Source organism: Pistacia vera, unplaced genomic scaffold (assembly GCF_008641045.1).
Source record: "Pistacia vera cultivar Batoury unplaced genomic scaffold, PisVer_v2 Contig397, whole genome shotgun sequence".
NCBI classification, from domain to species: Eukaryota; Viridiplantae; Streptophyta; class Magnoliopsida; order Sapindales; family Anacardiaceae; genus Pistacia; species Pistacia vera.
This window is the reverse complement of record NW_022196220.1, coordinates 642,699-662,012: the sequence shown is the minus strand read 5'-3', so window position 1 is coordinate 662,012 and position 19,314 is coordinate 642,699. Positions and strand designations below refer to the sequence as shown.

At 35.2% G+C, this 19,314-nt stretch overlaps 1 protein-coding gene and 1 long non-coding RNA gene across 11 annotated transcripts; one reads left to right on the top strand and one right to left on the bottom strand.

The window, feature by feature from the left end:
- Positions 1 to 4,014: 4,014 nt before the first annotated feature.
- LOC116141283 lies at positions 4,015 to 7,195 on the bottom strand. Of its 10 annotated transcripts, XR_004129769.1 has the most exons (7): positions 6,659 to 7,195; positions 6,269 to 6,432; positions 6,024 to 6,116; positions 5,229 to 5,298; positions 4,764 to 4,899; positions 4,558 to 4,648; positions 4,015 to 4,076 (listed from the first exon to the last, which is right to left on the bottom strand). It is a non-coding gene; the product is annotated as an uncharacterized LOC116141283 (long non-coding RNA). The 10 variants fall into 10 exon arrangements; XR_004129767.1 differs by having other exon boundaries at positions 4,558 to 4,899; XR_004129770.1 differs by lacking the exon at positions 4,558 to 4,648 and having other exon boundaries at positions 4,025 to 4,076; positions 4,739 to 4,899.
- Positions 7,196 to 14,483: 7,288 nt separating this feature from the next.
- Positions 14,484 to 18,954, top strand: LOC116141281. The gene is made up of 7 exons (XM_031426801.1): positions 14,484 to 14,649; positions 14,761 to 15,041; positions 15,113 to 15,610; positions 15,772 to 16,295; positions 18,316 to 18,507; positions 18,584 to 18,807; positions 18,890 to 18,954. Exons 1-7 carry the CDS (start codon positions 14,484 to 14,486, stop codon positions 18,952 to 18,954), a joined length of 1,950 nt encoding a protein of 649 aa, XP_031282661.1.
- Positions 18,955 to 19,314: the final 360 nt, after the last annotated feature.

Here is a 19,314-nt window from a genome sequence, read left to right as displayed (position 1 = left end):
TTCTATTCAGAGCTAATTCGATAGTGATTGGTTGCATTGAGAAGTGTATCAAGACTATGGTGGATCACAAAAGATTCATCACTCCTAAGTAAGGGAGAAGTTATCTCACGGCGCAATTCAATGAATGACAATGACTCTAAAGTTGTGGCCCCAGTGGGATTGAGTTGTTGCTCAATCCAATTTATTATTCCGGTCATTAGTTTAGTAACTGAATACAAAGATATCGAAGATAACTAAAATTGACACTATTTCTGTACCTTAGCCTCGATAAGATAACAGATGATGAAAGGATTTATTTGCACGATAACCATATCGTTTCGAATCTATCGGGTGGCCATAATGCCTTGCTAGAGGCCAATCTTGGTCTGTGTTCAGTGAGACGATTGATTGGTGTTAATCGCGAGACTGCTCACTGCCGATATGATGAGGAGCCTTCAGGTCACACACATAGAAGACAGGTTAAGGATGAACTAGTGAGAAAGAGTATTTTTCTCATTTATGATGGAAATGATATTTTCGTCTTTTGAGATGAAAGGGCATTTTGGTAATTTCACAGTGCAATTAAATTTGTTGAGGTTGTTGCCTATATTTAATTTCATATTGATATTAAAATTAGTGAGATTATGTATTTAAATATATTCATATATTTAAATATTATATAAATATTATTTAATATTAATATTTGATGATATTAATATTAGTGAAGATAATATATATGAAATATGAAATTCATATTTGAATTTAAATATATTTTCAATATTAATATTTGATGATATTAATGAAGATAATATATGAATATGAAAATCATATTTGAATTTGAATAAGATGCCATGTGGATTATTACCTTGTTTGGTAATGAGGATTTACTATTCTTGTCATGTAATAAATTTATTCCTAGGTAGATTAGGGTTTTAATTTTTGTTGCATATAAAAGGCAACTTAAAATTAAAATAAAATTTTGAGGAGAACACACTAATTAAATCCAAGCCACTCACCTCACTCTCTCTCATGTTTTGATCTTGGTGGAGAAGAGAATTTTTCTTGAAGAAAAATTATGCATCCTTTTTGCTTGTGTGTCTTGCTAGCACTTGAGACCGCAAGTCGATCGTCATCCTGTCTTCGTATGGATATTGAGAATTCACTCTTATCTTAGTGTTGGAGCAATTCATATCGATTGAAGGAGCCTCCAAACACAGGTATGAAATCTGGAAATTTTATATTCAATATCATTTCATGTGTAAATAATGTAAATCGGGTATAAGGTTCTTGGGTTCAATTTTGTTGTTGGGGATTTTATTTTTGTTTTCCGCCATGTAAACTCCATCAGCGACTAACAGTGGTATCAGAGCCTTCCTTATACCTCTTACGTTGTTATTCAACGTTTGGTTGAATTGATTTCAATATGTATCGATTATGTTATTGCATGATGTGTAAAAACTAATTTTTTTGTGTTAAAAATCTGCTACAGTTGATGTATTGCTAATCTGTTTTTTTTTTTTTTTTTTGGATATGTTTTTGGGGGATCGAAATCAAATAAAACTTGATTCTGATCAGAGTAGGATGCTGCCTTGTAGGGTGGCGTGTTGCTGCTATGTGCTGTTGCACACGACAGCAACAAGAAGCAATAGTTGTTGCGTGCTGCTGCATGAAGAGGAGTGTTGACCACATGCTCCAGCATGTGGCCTTGTGCTGTGCCACCGCAAACGGCACAGCAGCAGCCTTGTGTGACTACACCAAGGTTGCTACTGCACGCAGCAATGGAGCATGTGAATGCACCGCTACTGTCCTCTTAATTGGCTACTGTTTTGGGGTTGCCTTGTGGTGGCCAAGTGCTCCCAACACTTGGCCTTAGTTGGCCCTTGGTTTTTCAGCCAAGGGCATGATCTGGTGCACGTTAAAACGTGCACCAAATTTGGACTTTTTTTTTTGGCAGCCCATGTAAAGATGCAATAGGCTGAATTTTGGGTCGTGATCGCATTGTTGTATGATATTTAATCCATAATTTTCTAAAAAAATGTTGCTCCATGTTAGAAACATTCTGGAGGCCCAATTGAGTGAGTAAGGCTTAACTCAAGCAATCACTCAAGAGAAGAAAGGATTTGATTTTCGCTTGCCGGATTCGTAAAAAAGAAAGAAGAGGAAGCCGGGTCTTCTTTTTAGGGCAATAAATGGGCTGCGAATGAAAGAGCTAGGGTGGCAGCAAGAGTATCTCAAAAACTCGAGTTCAAGACCTCCGATTCCATTCCGATAACAAGGGACTAAAATGAAAATTTTAAAACTTGTTGGACTTAAAATGCAATGCTACCAAAATTCAAGGGGTAACTTGTAATTTACCAACCTAATCAAAATTAAATTTTGATTGTTTATGCATAATTCTTGTTTGTGAATATGCATGGTGCTTGGTGCATAAGCTTACGAACATAGTTTAATTGTTTTGGGTTATGTAATTTAAAATAGGGCCTACGTGCCCTACCTTTCTCTAAACCTCCAATGTAACTTCTTTCTCTCATCTCACTCCCCTCGAATGTAACGCGAGGTTTCTTTTCAATAATGTAAAATGTAATTTTATTTTTGAAAGTTGTGTAATGTTCAAGAAGAAGAAGCGATGGAAAGGAAGGAGGCAAAATTACTTGAAGAATCCATTTCCTTTTAAACCTAGGTTGACCTACCGATTTCTCTTGACTTGAGGAAATCGGTTTTAGTTAAGGCTATGCACCAACACGTTTATTTTATGCTTAGTATGCATGCTAAGGGTGTATGTTATGACTATAACATGCTAAGAAAGATAAAATTAGTGAGACATAAAATAAAAACCCCTAAACTAAAGTATATTAAGTCAAAATTGAAATGTCTTCCATCTCCATGAGTTTAATCAAACCACTGTTCGTCGGAACCTTGTTCGCCAAAACGAAGGGTACACTTCTACCATTGGGAGGTTAAATATCATTGGAGTTTTCCTTAATGGTGATGGGTTGACTTAAAATGATGAGTTTTGCTTGTTTGCCAAAGCGAAGGTTGATAAGCTCGTCATAGGCATAGTAGAGAAGTACACTTGTTGTGTGTACATGGCGGCATCACTATAACAAAAATGGCCTATGGTAACATGTAAAAAGTGTTACCGTAGGTAATTCGTAGCATTTATAAGGATGCTATGACAGCCCATGTTACTAAAAAGTAGACATTGGTAACACTTTTTGTGTGTTACTAATCATTTCAGTAACTGTCATAAAATGCTGTTGTTAAGTATATTGTAGCACTTATTCGTAGTTACAAATGATTTTTGGTAACACTGCATAAATGCTATAAATAAGTTTTCTATAACATTCTTAACCTGTTACAGTTTAATTTTCTGTAACATTCTTAACCTGTTACGGTTTAGTTTTCTGTAACATTCTCAAAATGCTATAAATAAGTGTTTTGTAACTTTCTTAACCTGTTACAGTTTAGTTTTCTGTAACATCTCAAAATGCTATAAATAAGTACTTTGTAACATTGTTAACCTGTTACAGTTTAGTTTTCTGTAACATTATTAAAATGCTACAGAAGAGATTTTAATAACATGTTAAAAGTGCTATCAAAGTATCATTCATTGCATTTAGTAAATGTTACAAAATTATTTTTCCATAACATTTTGAAAGTGGTATCAATGTGTCTGTTATAGCATATATAAAACTGTTATACTTGTTATTTAAATAATACAAATTATAAATAATGATACACTAATTTTCCAAATAACATTTCATTGATGGTGAACCTTCATATACAAAAAGTTTGCACATATGCCTAATAAATAGGCACCCAACATCCTTTACATCCATGAAATCTAATATGCTTCATATATCATATCACATTTTGTAACATATAAACCTTCATATACAAAAAGTTTTATATATGCCTAACAAATATGCACCTATCATTTTTACATTATAACACCTAGATGATTGGAAAATTAACTATGAGCAATAGTTAATACCTTCCAATCATTCAAAAAAATTCTAACAACAAAAACCATCATGCATACCATCTTCCATTCCAAATTGTGCTTTACTGAAAAAGTACTCTTGCATTTTCACAACCTACAAAACCATTAATACAAAAAAAAATCTTCAATTCCCATGTATATTCTCAAAGATAACAACACATATATATTGTAAATTCAAGAAAAGATTAAGACAAAAGCACCCCAAATATTAAATGCAAACGAAAGAGGAAAAGAACATGATTAAATCTTCAACTTCACAATCACTAGTTCTAAAAAATGGCACCATGCAGGTTTAAAAGAACATCTTTAAATATTCAACTTCACAATCACTAGTGCAAAAATGCCAACTGCAATTTTACAGACTGTAAACGGCAGTCTACAATTTGCATACTGCAGTTTGCAAAATGCAGATTATAGTTTGCAAAAATGCCGACTGCAAAATTGCAAACTGCAGTTTGCAAACTACCATGGCAGATTGTTCTACAGTAATATAGAGCTTGTTTCATACAATATTGCATGCTAAATCTATTGATCCTGCAGCTTAATTTTACTTGTATTTAGTAGCAGAAGCTTACTGATCAAGCTTGACTTTTGAACTGTGGGGCAAGTTATTGATAGAGTAAGGAGTGATGTGCTTCCCCAGTTGTCAACTTTTTGTTAATGCAGCTACAGTTTGTTGCAAATATTGAAAAAAAAAAATGTACAGGGTTGAATTAAATTAATAAACTTATTAAACATAAATTATATATAACTTACAACTGTATCAAGTAAAAAAGTTTACTCTAGTTGCATTGATTTTGGTAGCGTCTCTTTTTTTTGAGGCTGGGATTGGCTTAATTGGAGACAGAGAGGTGGGTGTGATTCGTACCCATTGCTAATAGTGTATGGAGGCTGGAAAATCTTGATTGCTGCATTTACTAACCAATAATTCATCATTGGTAATTAGTTTCAGATTATAAGATAAAACCAATACAACAGTCATCTATCATTCTAAATATATGAACATTTAAGCAATCTAAACTGAAAATAAGGATTAAAACCTATGTGGTCATAGATATGATCAAAAAGAAAATAGTTTACTAGCAATGCTATCAAGGAGACAGCCAAATGATCAGATTTCCCTGACAGATCCAAACACTTCTAGCAGTAGGTTTTAAAAAGTGATGCATTACTGAAATTATCGTTTAATGACTTAATATAAAAGAAGTCACTCAAGACACAAGCACAGAAAAGAAGTCTACTATACCTTCATCTTATACCCATTCTCAAGAACTTTCAACAGTAAAAACAGCACCACGCATGTTCATGTGACGATTCTGCAATGAACGCAATACTTCAAAGCACTAGAAACAACATATGATTGATAAGAAAAACAAATAACATCTGGATTTGTCTTAAACATCAGCAATCCTCACTCATTGACATGACGAAGCAATTTACAAATATTCAATATACTCCTTAAAAATTGACATGCAAACATTACCAATAAAACAAGATACAAGAAATAGACAGGTCACAAACTCACTAAATGGCACCTGAAGCGTTTAATAAGAATTTTACCAATTATGCAAACTAAAACCTGATCCAAACGCAAGAGGCCTCACTAAAGAGCACATTAAAAGTCCTAAAGAAACAATCATTTCAGCTACTTTTCTGACAAATTCCACAACTTTACTGGCCTTCTTTTTCTTTAAGAACATAAACGTTGGCCAAGTTGCCACTGGAACACTATCCCTCACTTGTATGCAATTACCAACCTCTTATTAGCAATTACCAACAAACCCACCATATGCAGAGCAAAAAAAAAAAAAAAAAATCAGTCAAAGAACCTTCCATTTGCAGTTGAATTGACAAGAGTAACAATGGTTATTTCAGACTAAAAAAGTAGATGAATTAATATGTTGAACATGTCTACGAATACCTTTTAGTGTTGTTTTTAATCTTTACACAAATGACCAAACATACCATAGATCAAGAAAACAAAGAAAAGAACATGCGAATACTGTGAAATAAGTCTCACCCAAGAAATTTTGAAACTCACTTTCGCTAATTTCGCTGGTCGCTTCTTCATGCGCCCATTATTAAAGACTAGGCCGATAGCCTTGGATTTCTCTTCATCCAACACAGGTTTCACCTAAAACCCCCACAAAGATAAATTAAAAAAAAAAAAAAAAGTCAAATTACCGAATCAATAGCCAAGAAAAAAGCCCTCGAAAAACCTAGTCTTTGAGAAAAATTCAAGATTTAAATAAGCGTTAATACGTGTAAAAAACTATATATTTATACCTTTTTCTGAAGCGGCTCTAATTGCATTGATGTTTGCATTCCCATGAATCAGGTGAAAGAAGGTTTCCTGGAATTCCTCTCTATGGAAGGGTTAATACAAAATTGAACAACAACAGTCACCCCATTCAAAGCTTCATTGCATGAATCAGGTGAATAAAGGTTTCCTAGAATTGCGAGACAAATTACAGTTACTATTTATCAAGTATAAGGTCCTCATGATAATCACTAGCCAAGAAAAACCCACTACAGTACAATTAAAGAAAAACCCTAGGCAAATGCAAGCAAAAAAAGGATAAAAAAACAATTGTGAATAATAAATTTAATCAGGGTCTTTAGGTTTCACAATAATGTTAACGAGGAAATTGAAAGAAAGTGATCGTGAATGTTTACCAATTAAGTGCTTTTCTTCAAAGCTCTCTTGACTTCACTATGAAAGCAAGTAGTAATACTATGGAGAAGATGAGGGGAACAGAGTGGAGAAGAAGAGGGGAACATAGTGGAGAAGTCCAGATTTCAAGCGTACAATGGAGAAGAAGAGGCGAACAGAGTGGAGAAGTCCAGATTTCAAGCGTCAAATGGAGAAAAAGAGGCAAACGGAGTGGAGAAGTACAGATTTTAGGCTAAAATGGAGAAGAAGAGGCGAACAGAGTGGAGAAGTACAGATTTCAGGCTAAAATGGAGAAGAAGAGGCGAACGGAGTGGAGAAGTACAGATTTCAAGCTAAAATGGAGAAGAAGAGGCGAATGGAATGGAGAAGTCCATATTTCAGGCAAACAAATGGAGAAGAAGAGGCGAATGGAGTGGAGAAGAAGAGGCGAACAGAGTGGAGAAGTGGAGAGAAATTTATGTTGCCTTAGGGTAAAATTACTTTTGGGGATTTTGTGTATCAGATGAGTGACGATGCAATGGAGAAGTTAGAGTGTTTAATTTTTCTTACTTCTTTTTAATTTTAAGGGTTCAAACAATTTTGTTTAATTAAGGATTTTGGGTTGGTGGTATTAAAGTGTTATTTTCCCCGTTAATATTTGGGTATTGTAAAGCAATTTTTGGTCCCTATATGAATGAAAAGTGACAAAATAAACCCAAATAATATAATTGGACCCCTAAACAATAAAAATGAGACAAAATCAACCTCATTTCATGTTGGCGGGAATTGTTTCCCGTTAAATAATTGGGTTTATGGTAACACTTATAAAATGTTACTGTATTTTGATTATATGGTAACATTATAAAAAAGCTACTATATTACTAGGTCTATTGTAACACTTTAAAAATGCTACTGTAGTTCCAATATTAGTAACATTTTACAAAAAAGAGTTACCATTGATATAAAATGTGTTGCAAAAAGTTAAAGTGTTACATATAAAAATTGTTATTGTAACATTTTAACATCAAGTGCTACCATAAATAGTTTACAGTAACACTTTAAAGAAAAGTGCTACTGTGCAGTGCTACCGTAGACCATTTTTGTTGTAGTGCATGTAGTGTCCACCCTACTGTTACTAAGAATCACACTTGAGGACAATGGCTTCGGTCATCGTATTGTGTGATTGGCTTGTTGGCTTGTTTCACATTTGAGGTTGGTAGTGGGAGCTATCAACTGATGTGGATTAAGTTTGTTAGCCTACCTAATCAACCCATTTTAGCTTGTTCGCCAAAGTGAAGGTTTGAAATTGGCTAGATGGGATCTCAGTCCACTAGGAAAGCCAACGTGCTTTTCTGAGTTAATAGTGAGAGCTATTGGCTTGAGGAAAATAGTGGGAGAAATTATTTAATAAAAGGTCTTATTACATAATAATAATAATAAACATTGTAATAACGCTTACTTATTCTGCACTTGTAGATTCACTTAAAAATTGAGCAAATATGATCCCATCATCACTGTGACAAATCATCGAACTGGAAGACAAATTGAATGGTGAGAATTTCGTTGACTGGTATAGAAGTATAAACAATATACTTCAGTCAAGCGATAGATTATACACCATTGAGCAGACTTTGTCACCAGAGCCTATTGATAGTTCTATCCATCAAACTTGGTATGTATATAGGAAGCATATACATGATGCAAAAGTAGAAATGGCAAGATACATTATGCTTGCATCAATGACACCATTACTGCGACAGTAGTACCAGAACTTGGACTTAGCTTCTATTCTTTATTTTCTCCAGAGAAATGAGAAGTATATGGTGTCTCGATCATTGTTCAAATGCAAGATGGAAGAGGGTACCAAAATTGGCAATCATATACTCACGTTGACTGAGTATATGAACAAGCTTGAGATTTTGGGATGCAAACTTAATGAGGGTTTAGCAATAGACCTAATATCACAGTCTTTGCTAGATTCTTGCTCTCAATTTGTCTATGACTTCATTGAGGATTATAAGAAGAATACCCTTTCTGAGCTTCTGGATATCTTAAAGGCTACTGAATCAGGCATGAAAATGTCAAAAACATTGACGTTGGTTGAAGCCAACTCAAGTGAGAAGGAAAAGGCTCAGAAGTCGTTGGAAGGAACTATTGTAGATAGGAAGGGCGTTTGTCCTCACTGTGGGAATCCCAGCCACTAGAGGAAACATTGCAAGACCTTCCTAGCAAAAAGGAAGAAGAATGCTACTTCTTCGTCAGGTACTTTCATGATTGGGATTAACTTCTCTCGTCAACACCTTGGGTCATTGACACAAGGTGTGGTACTCACATTTGTTATGATGTACAAGAACTACGGTAAAGTAGATTGCTCATCAAGGGAGAGGTAGACCTATCAGTTGGAAATGGAGCATGTGTTGTTGCATTAGTTGTAAGATCTGATCATCTGATTTTGCCTACGAGCTTGTTACTTGGAACTTGTGGATTATTATGATTTTTCCTTGATTTCTAGAAATAATATTTCTATGTCCACTTAGGACAAGTAAGAATATTACTTTACTAATGGATTGTTGTCCTTGAGTATAAATAATATTCTTTATGGAACTGTTTCATAATAATATGTTCTTAAATAGACAATAAGGATATTCTCAAAATAACAACTATGCCAAGTCGAATTAAAGATACCTGAAGGAATGTGGGACAATATCAAAACTCACCCCTCTGTTTACACCCCAACACAATAGAGTGTCTGAAAGAAGGAATAAAACCTTACTTGAAATGGTTAGGTCCATGATGAGTTTTAGTGATTTGCCTACATCATTTTGGGGTTATGCCCTAAAGACTGCAACTCATATACTGAATTGTGTGCTGTCAAAGTCTATAGATAAGACTCCATATGAACAATGGACAGGGTGAAAGCCCAACTTGTCTTATCTAAAGATTTGGGGTTGCAAAGCTTATGTCAAGAAATTGACTTCAAACAAGCTGGGCCCAAAATCTAACAAATGTATATTTGTGGGGTATCTTAAGGAGACTAAAGAATACTATTTCTACCACCCAGAAGAGTGCAAAATTTTTGTTGCTCATACTGATGTTTTCTTAAATGGAATTTTTCCTAAGAAGTACTAGTGGGAGAAAAGTAGGACTCAATGAAGTTCTAAAACCACAAAATGCATTAGAAAAAGGACCGGAGGATGTGCCACAAGAAGTGGTTGAATATCGTGAGGAGGTCACTCCACAATCCATAGATGAAAGTGATCGACCTCAAGTAGCACATGAGCTACGTAGGTCTAGAAGAGTACGTCATGAGCCCAAGAGATATGGTTTTCTCGTAACTTAACATAGTGGCGTACTGGTCTACCAAGACAACGAATCCATGACCTACGAAAACGCTATATCGGATCTGGATTCCATTAAATGGCTTGAAGCTATGAAATCTGAGATGAACTCCATGTACCAAAACCAATTATGGTTTCTGGTGTATCCACCTTAAGGGGTAAAACTCATAGGGTGTAAATGGGTCTTTAAGAAGAAGACTGACATGGATGGCAAGGTGCATATCTATAAGGCACAAATGTTTACCAAAGGTTTCAAAAAAATTCATGGTATTAACTATAAACAAACCTTTTCGTTGGTTGCCATGATTAAGTCTATCCTGATTATGCTTGCGATTGTTGCATATCACAACTGTGAAATTTGGCAAATGGATGTCAAAATGGCTTTCCTGAATGAAAACCTTGAAGAGGATGTGTATATAACACAACCCAATGGTTTCATTCTTGATGGACAAGCTGATAAGGTATGCAAGTTGCAGAGGTCCATTTATGGACTCAAGCAAGCTTCAAGGAGCTGGAACATTGGTTTTGATGAAGCTGTAAAAGAATTCGGTTTTGTCAAGAACAAAGATGAGCCATGTGTTTACAAGAAAGTGAGTGGGAGTGCAGTGGCATTCCTGGTGTTGTATGTCGATAACATACTTCTCATCGGGAATGATATACCACACTTGCAGCTGGTAAAGACTTGGTTATCCAAGTGCTTCTCCATGAAGGACTTAGGAGAAACAGCCTACATCCTTAAAATAAAGATCTACCAAGATAGATCACATAGGTTGCTTGGCCTAAGTCAAAGTACATACATACACAAGGTACTGAAGAGACTCAGTATGGAAGAATCCAAGAAGGGATTTCTTCTGATGTCACATGGTGTCTATCTCTCTAATGATATGTGTCCTAAAACACATGATGAAAGAGATAAAATGAAGAGGATCCCATATGCATCAACAATTGGATCCATCATGTATGCCATGTTGTGTACTCGGACTGATGTCTCATGTGCATTGAGCACTTGTAGTAGATATCAATCGGATCCAGGTGAGTGTCACTAGATAGCTATCAAGAACATCCTTAAGTACTTGAAAAGGACTAAAGACATTTTCTTGGTTTATGGAAGGGAAGACGAGCTCACTGTAAGAGGATACAGTGATGCTAGTTTCCAAATGGATAAAGATGATTTTCGCTTACAATCCGGGTTTATATTTTGTCTCAATAGAGCTTTTGTGAGCTAGAAGAGCTCGAAGCGAAGTACTTCAATGGATTCTACAACTGATGCTAAGTATATCACATTATCTAATGCAACCGTGTAGGTGATTTGGATCAAGAAGTTCATTACTGAACTACATATGATTCCAAGCATTGCTAATCCAGTAAAGTTCTATTGTAACAACAATGGAGCCATTACTGTGGCTAAGGAACCACGGTCTCTGACAGGCTTTTCGCAAGTGTACGAAATCACGCAAATAGTAAAGCTTGAGTAAACGAGTGTCAAATCCCAGAGAACTACCTTCCAAGTACCAAACTAGTATATTTTATTGCTATTTGACAAAACATAATTTTAAGAATGGTTTAATTAAAAATAAAACAAACTAAACACTAAAAAAAAGCATAATTGTATTAATACTCTGGTAAAAAGATTAATATAACTAAACCTAGGGCACAAATTTCACACCAATTAAATCCTATGCATTGACAATTATTGCTAACATAATCAAGCTTATTCTAAAGGCCAAACTCCCTAATATTCCATTAACTTTCTCTCGAACAATTTGCGAATTAACCCTTAAGCAACAACCCAAAATATCTCTAAGTTGGATTTAGAAGCTAAGAAAACATTAAGTTCTATGGAATTTACCAGAACCTCATAGACCATGGTAACCTATCTCTAGCGTTCGCTCAATCTATGGTTTTATTACCTTAGACTAATCAGGTTTCATCTCTCGATCTCAACCCAACCCATGATATCAGTCAACTCTCAGATCCAAAAGAATTGAAAGCATTACAAATAATAATAAAACTTAGAATTAATGCTCAATTAAATTAACAACAATAACGTCAACACATATTCATAAATTGGGCTACATCTTTAGCCCTAGAAAAGGGTTTAGTTCATAATTATAGCAAGAAAAACAACCATTATATTAACAAACATGAGTTCAAGAAAGAAAAATAGAAAAACTTCTCTAATTGGCAAACGAAAATTGCAAGAATTCCAATCTCCAAAATAGTCGCCGCCATTTTCCCTTCTCTCCTCTGCTCTCCTAAAAACTAATTAAAGACCCTTATTTATAGTGATAGGCTTTAGAGGTTAATTAGGAAAGAATTAAATGCCTTAAATCATTCAGATTCGGACTCGGAGAATACAATAACCCAAATAGGCCCGTGATCCATTGATGCAGCGATTAAAAATGGTCGCTGCAGCAATCATTCTTTCTGTCCCACAAGTCTGGAATATTCAAAATTTTGTGAAGTCATCAACATAAACTTTGTAGCGCTCTGAATAATCTTTCCAATGCCAGAAGAATCATTGAATTCCAATTTCTATAGCTCAAGTTATGATCAAAACATCGAAGCATGCTCATCTTGAAGGATTTCCAGGTTTTACGTCATATATTCAACGCGTCAAAACTTTCTCGTTTCAACTCTGATTCTTGCACTGTTTGCTCCTACTCGTCATGAATTCCATCGAAATCATTCTTCTTCATTCAAATATCATTTTTAACCTGAAAATACTCAAAATACACCCATGATCCCATAAAAGGTATTTATGAAATAATTAACTCAAATTTCACATTAAAAACACATTTTTCCACAAATAATCAAATTAAATCACTAGAAAAATATGTATTTTCAAGCTCTTATCAGTCTCACCAGTGATCCAAACACTTACTTAGCTGATTCAATCTGATATAAGAAATCGATCAGAAAAGGGGATGTGTGGATTTGCAGAATACCTACTAACCCATAGTTAAAGTTTATGTTGCAGCAGAAGCTTGATGGGCACTTAGGGTCATTCGGTGTTGAGCAATGTTCTCAAACCCAGACCGGACCAGGCTGTCGAACCGATCGGACCGGGTTTCGGTGAAATTTTCGGGTTGTAAAGAGTAAAAAACTGGGATTTTGAGTTAGACCATTTCAAACCACGGTTGGACCGTCTCACTGTAGCAAACTGACGGTCCAACCGGTATAACATCCAAAACCGGTCCAACCTCCCATCCGGTCCACTAACAAATTGAAAAGGCAAAAAGCAAACCCTAAAGTTAAAGTGTCAAACCCCCAATTTTTTTAAGTTTAACCCATTTTTATTTTTGCTTTTGCGGTTCAGCTGTGGCGCTGCTACTTTGCTCTGCGTGCGACTCCTTCAGCTTGGCCCTCCTCCAGTTTGCTTTTTATTTTTCAGTTTGGCCCTCCTCCAATTCAGTTCAGTCTTCCTCCTCCATTCGCGATCTCCTTCAGCTTCAGCCTTCAAGCGTGAATCAGCCTGCTTCTTCGGTTTGCCTTCTCCAGTTCAGTTCGTGATCTCCTCTATTCGTGATCTCCTTCAGCTTTAGCCTTCAAGTGTGAATCAGCCTGCTTCTTCGGTTTGCCTCCTCCGATTCAATTCGCGATCTCCTTCAGCTTCAGCCTTCAAGTGTGAATCAACGGTCAGCTTGAATTTTTCTGTCTTCTATTTCATCATGATATTGTATTTCATCATGATATTGTATATTTGTATTATTGTGGATCTATGAATGTGATGTGAAATTCTGAATCACTGAATCTGTCAATTTAAATTTTGAAACTCTTAAAACTGATTTCTTATTGTGAATCTATCATTTGTCAATTGAATTTCTGAAAGACTGAAGCTGTAAAATGTAATTTCTCATGGGAAATTAGAAATTGATGGTGAAAGTTTCACCGTGAAGCTTCATTACAGGATTAGAATAATTGAAAGTGGGAGTTTATTCATGATGTGATAAACTGATAAATGATAATAACGTAGATGTATTTTCAATTTTCATATAGTTTTTCTTGGCTTCACTACTAGAATTTGGTGAATAACAATAGCCAGCGGGTGTGCTTCTAGTTGCTAGGAATATTGGAATTTTTATTAATTTTTATTAACTTTTATAAGACACTAATGGCATCTCGATCAAATTATGATCAGAAATTTAGAACACACGGTAACTACTCTTATTTACTGTCACTTGTTACTTGTATATTAATCCCGGCCATGGCTTATGAAATATGAACTAAAACTAAGTTATGATCAAAAAGTGTTTGCTATTGAGATTTATATTTAAACATTTCAATTGTAATAGTCAAATACAACTGAGAATCCAACATGAGTAACATGATGAGTACATAAATAAGAAATTTTCTCATTTACATGATGCTGCCATAAAATAAAATGCTATTAGAAATTCATATTTTTTTTCTATATACATATAATATGAATTGATTTTATATTGATTTAAAGTTATGTCTCATAAATTATAACAAATTGATTGTTGGTTGCCACTTGCTAGGGGAGAGAATGTCATCATCTTCATCTGCACATAACTCATCAGCTGCGTCCATTTCCTCTCAATCTTTTCGAGGAAAGACTGATATAGCATGGGGACATGTTCTTGAGAGTGTTGATAAAGATGGAAAGAAAATATTATCTTGTCTTCATTGTGGCAAGGTTACTAGAGGTGGTGGTATTTTCTAAATGAAGTAACACCTAGCAGGAGTAAAGGAGGATATTGGAAAGTGTCTAAAGGTTCCATTTGATGTTACATTCCATATGAATGAATCACTAAAAAAAATAGGAGTAAAGAATAAGGAAAAGGAATATTTCTGGAAGCATGCAACTCCTTTTGGTGCTACAGTACATGAATTTGAGGGTGATCAGTTAGATGAAGAAAATGAAGAGGTTTTCCCATCACAAATGACCATGAATGAAGGTGGTAGTAATGGCGGTAAAAAACAATTTCGAGCAATAAGAGAAAGTAACATACGGGGGTTAATTATTTTGCTCCACGAACTACTTCTAGGTCTCAGCCTTCAATTAGGAGTGTTTTGGCTGGAAAAGATGCAAAGTAAAGAGCAGGCATGTCTGTTGCACGATTCTTTTATGATGTTTGCATCCCAATGAATGCTTTAAACTCAATTTATTGTCAGCCTATGTTGGATGCTGTAGCTGCAATTGGCCCTGGTTATAAACAACCTAGTTACAATGCTATGCATGTGAATTTATTGAGAGATGCTAAGAAGGAAGTCCAATTACTTGTTGACAATTATAAGAGTATTTGGGAAGAGGTTGGATGTACATTAATGGCTGATGGTTGGACTGATACTTACCATAGGTCATTGATTAATTTTCTCGTATACTGTCCTAAAGGTGTTTGCTTTATAAAATCAGTGGATGCTTCAGATGTTGTAAAGGATGCCTTTACATTGTTCAAGTTGTTTGAGAAAATGGCTTTATGGGTTGGACCAAACAATATTGTCGATGTTATCACGGATAATGGAGCAAATTTTAAAGCTGCTGGAAGAATGTTGTCTGAGAAGTATGAGAATATTACTTGGTCGCCCTGTGCAGCACATTGCATAAATTTAATTTTGAAAGATATATCTGAGCTGGACCACATAGTGCATCTTGTAAAACGTGCTTCTGAAGTAACCAAGTTTGTGTATAATCACACAATTTGAATAGCTTGGTTGAGGAAAAGGGAGGTAATAGCTTATAAACCTTTAACTCATGTTTTTGTCAATTTATTACATAATAAACATTTAGTAATAATTTACTAACATCTATTATGTATGTATCACTTGAACAGGGTTGGAAAGAAATCATACGACTGGGTGCAACTCGGTTTGCTACTACTTTCATTGCATTAAGAAGTCTACATGAGCACAAACATGACTTGCAAGCTATGGTGACTGATAGGTTTTTTGTGGACTCTCGATATGCCAGAAGTAGTAAAGGCAAGAATGTTATTCTCATAATTCTAGATAATGAATTTTGGGATGACATGGGTTTAGTTTCCAAAATTGTGGCTCCTTTGATGCGTTTGTTGCGAATTGTAGACTCAGATGAGAAACCTGCAATAGGATATGTGTATGATGGCATGCATAGAGCCAAAAAAGCGATCAAGAAGTTCTTTAAAAAGAAAAAGACATTGTACAAGCCTTATACCAAAATTATTAAGCTACAGTGGGATAGGCTTTTGCGCCACGACATTCATGCTGCTGCCTATTATTTGAATCCAGCTTTTCAGTATGAACGTGCAACTTTCTACAAGAAACCAGAGGTTATGCGTGGTTTCCTTGATGTTGTCGACAATAAAGCAAGTGCATTCAAGTTGAACAAAACAAAGTTAATGGACGAAAGTAGAATATATCGAGACCGCGAGCAAAGCTTTTCTCGTCAACCCAAAATTTTGTCGAACCGGTCGTTACAGTCACAAAATTAAACCTAAATACTATAGTTAGCGATAAGCAGGGTCAAATCTATAGGGAGCAAGACTAACAACCTAATGTATTTTGAGTAGCGGAAATGAAATTGGCAATTTGATTAATGAAACTAAACAAACTAAATGCAAATAATAAAAGAGTGAAATTAAAACTAATAAAGACTTTATAATAAAAACGTTGCCGTTACAATTTTGGTTCGACACGAGACCAACTCACACAATTCTCTTCCACCCTCTACGATCCCCTAAATCTACAAGGCAAGGTAAATCAATGAAATAGTTTGCCGGCACTCTAGGTATAATCTATCCTATCTCACCCGATCACTCAAGTTCGATTGGTTAAAGACTATCATTAAATGTCGATAAACACTACAAGACAATACCACTAGTTGGCACGCAATTAACAAATACAATTTGTCCACACGTATCTTCCAAACAACCAACTTCACAATAAACACAACAATAGTAAAAATGAAATTAAATCGAAACACAACTCAATTACAATCGATGCGAAGTAATGAAAAGCAATATTCATCATTTAATTATTTCAAACCAACGTTTATCATTTAGCGAGTTCTATGAAAACATTAAATCACAATGGACAACAATATTCATCACAAATTATGCTCAAACCATATTAAAGTATCGAAATCAAACATGAAACGAAAACAAATATAATCCGAAGCACAATACTACCAAATGTCCTAAAATCGGGCTCATCCAACTAGTTGAGAGCTGATGAGTAGAGCCGTGGAGTCAATCTCTATCTCGCCTACATCGTAACAGACAACCAAGAACTTAGTCGCTCATGGTGGTGAAGACGGAGGCTGAAACGGTGGAAACGAAGCTGATCATGGTGGAGAGCAGGTAACCGACAGCGATATGATGCCAAGAAAGGGCGAAAACGACCAACGGACAGCTCGAAATACGAACAGTCGCACTCATCAAAAAACGTTAATTTTCTGGCGAGTCTTCCAGAAAATGGTGGCGGAAATGGGATCCGAAGGTACCGATGGAAAGCTCTGATGATGGGGAGTTCAGATCAAGTCTTGGGGGGTGAAAGGTCACCGAAAATGAGCAAGAACTTGGCTAGAAGATGAAGAGGCACGAAGGCTAGATGGCGAATTCCGACAGTTTTCGCGGTAGCTAAAGCTTGGAATGGGTAGATTCGGCCGTGAGGAAGGAAGATCAAGTCCTGGGGAGCTGAAACGTCGTCAAAAAATGGCGAAATCTGGCCTGGAATGCGAAACGTCGTGGCGGCAGAATATGAAGAGTCGCGGCGTTTCGCGTGATTTGCGGTGGTGGTTTGTCGTGGTTTTGGTCAGTGCTTATGGAAGGTGAAAGGTCGCCGGAGATCACCGAAAATGGGAGAGGAAAAGTCCTCAGAAAATACTGTGGATGGGTGTCAGCGCTGTGGCTTTTTTACGCTTCATCTTCTTTTATACACAAAGTGAAAAATATCACTTTGGTCCTTGCATGATTGAAAAGTGACAAAATCAGCCCTTATAAATATGACAGTTTACCCCCTAAACAGCATAAATGAGACAAAATCACCTCTAATCCATAAATCACAACCTAATATCAACTCATATCCTTTCCAAAATCATTCCAAACACGTTAAATTCATAAGAAAAATATTAGGAAGCGATTTTCGTGAATAAATTCATAAATTCTTTAATTGTCTCAATATACTTCAATTTAATCACATATGGGTTATTTTTATCACCAAAATAGAGTAACTTTCATGACTCTAACACTTGCCTTTCAAACTTGCAAAACCACATGACCTAGTATGTGAAACTTATTAAATTTCTCAATTTTAAGTACAATTTCTAAGTTATGAATTTATGTTTATTTCATTATTTCATATGGTTAACACTTTAACTTTCAATTATATGAATGGTGGAGGACATATGGGTATAGTACCCCACACTTACAACAGTTTGCAATTAAAATTTTGAGCCAAACTTCAACCTCTTCGGGATGTGAGCGAAATTGGAGTGTTTTCAAACGCATCCATACAAAAAGAAGGAATAGATTGGAGCACCAACGGTTGAATGATTTGGTTTTTATCCATTATAACCTGCGTTTGAAAAATAGGTATAATGCATTGACAATTTTAATATTTTTATCATCTCGTATTTTTATTAATATTTTTATTTGGCGTGTCTTTCAGGATGTGTTACAAGAAAAGCAGTTGTGATCCTATTGATTATGAAAGCATTGACAAAACAGAATTTTGGATTGCTAATGATGAACAGGAGGGTGATGAATTCAATTTAGATGAATTGGAGCAAGCACTTTACGAAGAAGGATCTATTCTTATCGGTGTTGATGATCAACCCTATTATAATTCAGCAGGTGGTTCACAAGGTTGTTTTCCAACTTTTAACCAACTTGGTAGCTATTTGAAATTATAATATCAAAAACAATGTACATTATAAGTTTTAACTTATGTTTTTAATTTTTGCTAAATTTGTAGTTGATGGTGATGATAATGACGATGACTCGGATGATGATGTGGATAATCAATTTAGGATGGGTTGAACCGTTGAAGACCATGGATGGTGGTTTGGTTGGTCGAATGGATTAATATTGTGCAATTTTATATATTGGTTGGTGGATTGGTATTTTGATATTTTGTAATTTTGTTTGTTTGTTGGTTGATGGATCATGGATTCATATTTGATATTACTTTGTATTTTGTAATTTGTAATGCCTTTAATGATGTTTGAAAATTGAAACTTTAGAGTTTAGACTTGAGTTGAGGATTGAATTTCAGAATTTGTAAACAATAAGTCATTAACTATCAAACTCTGATGGTTTTAATGTTTTTGTAGGGTTTGTTTAATTGTTTTTAGATTTTAGTTACATACAAAATCTGAAATTTTTCAATTTTTTTTTTTT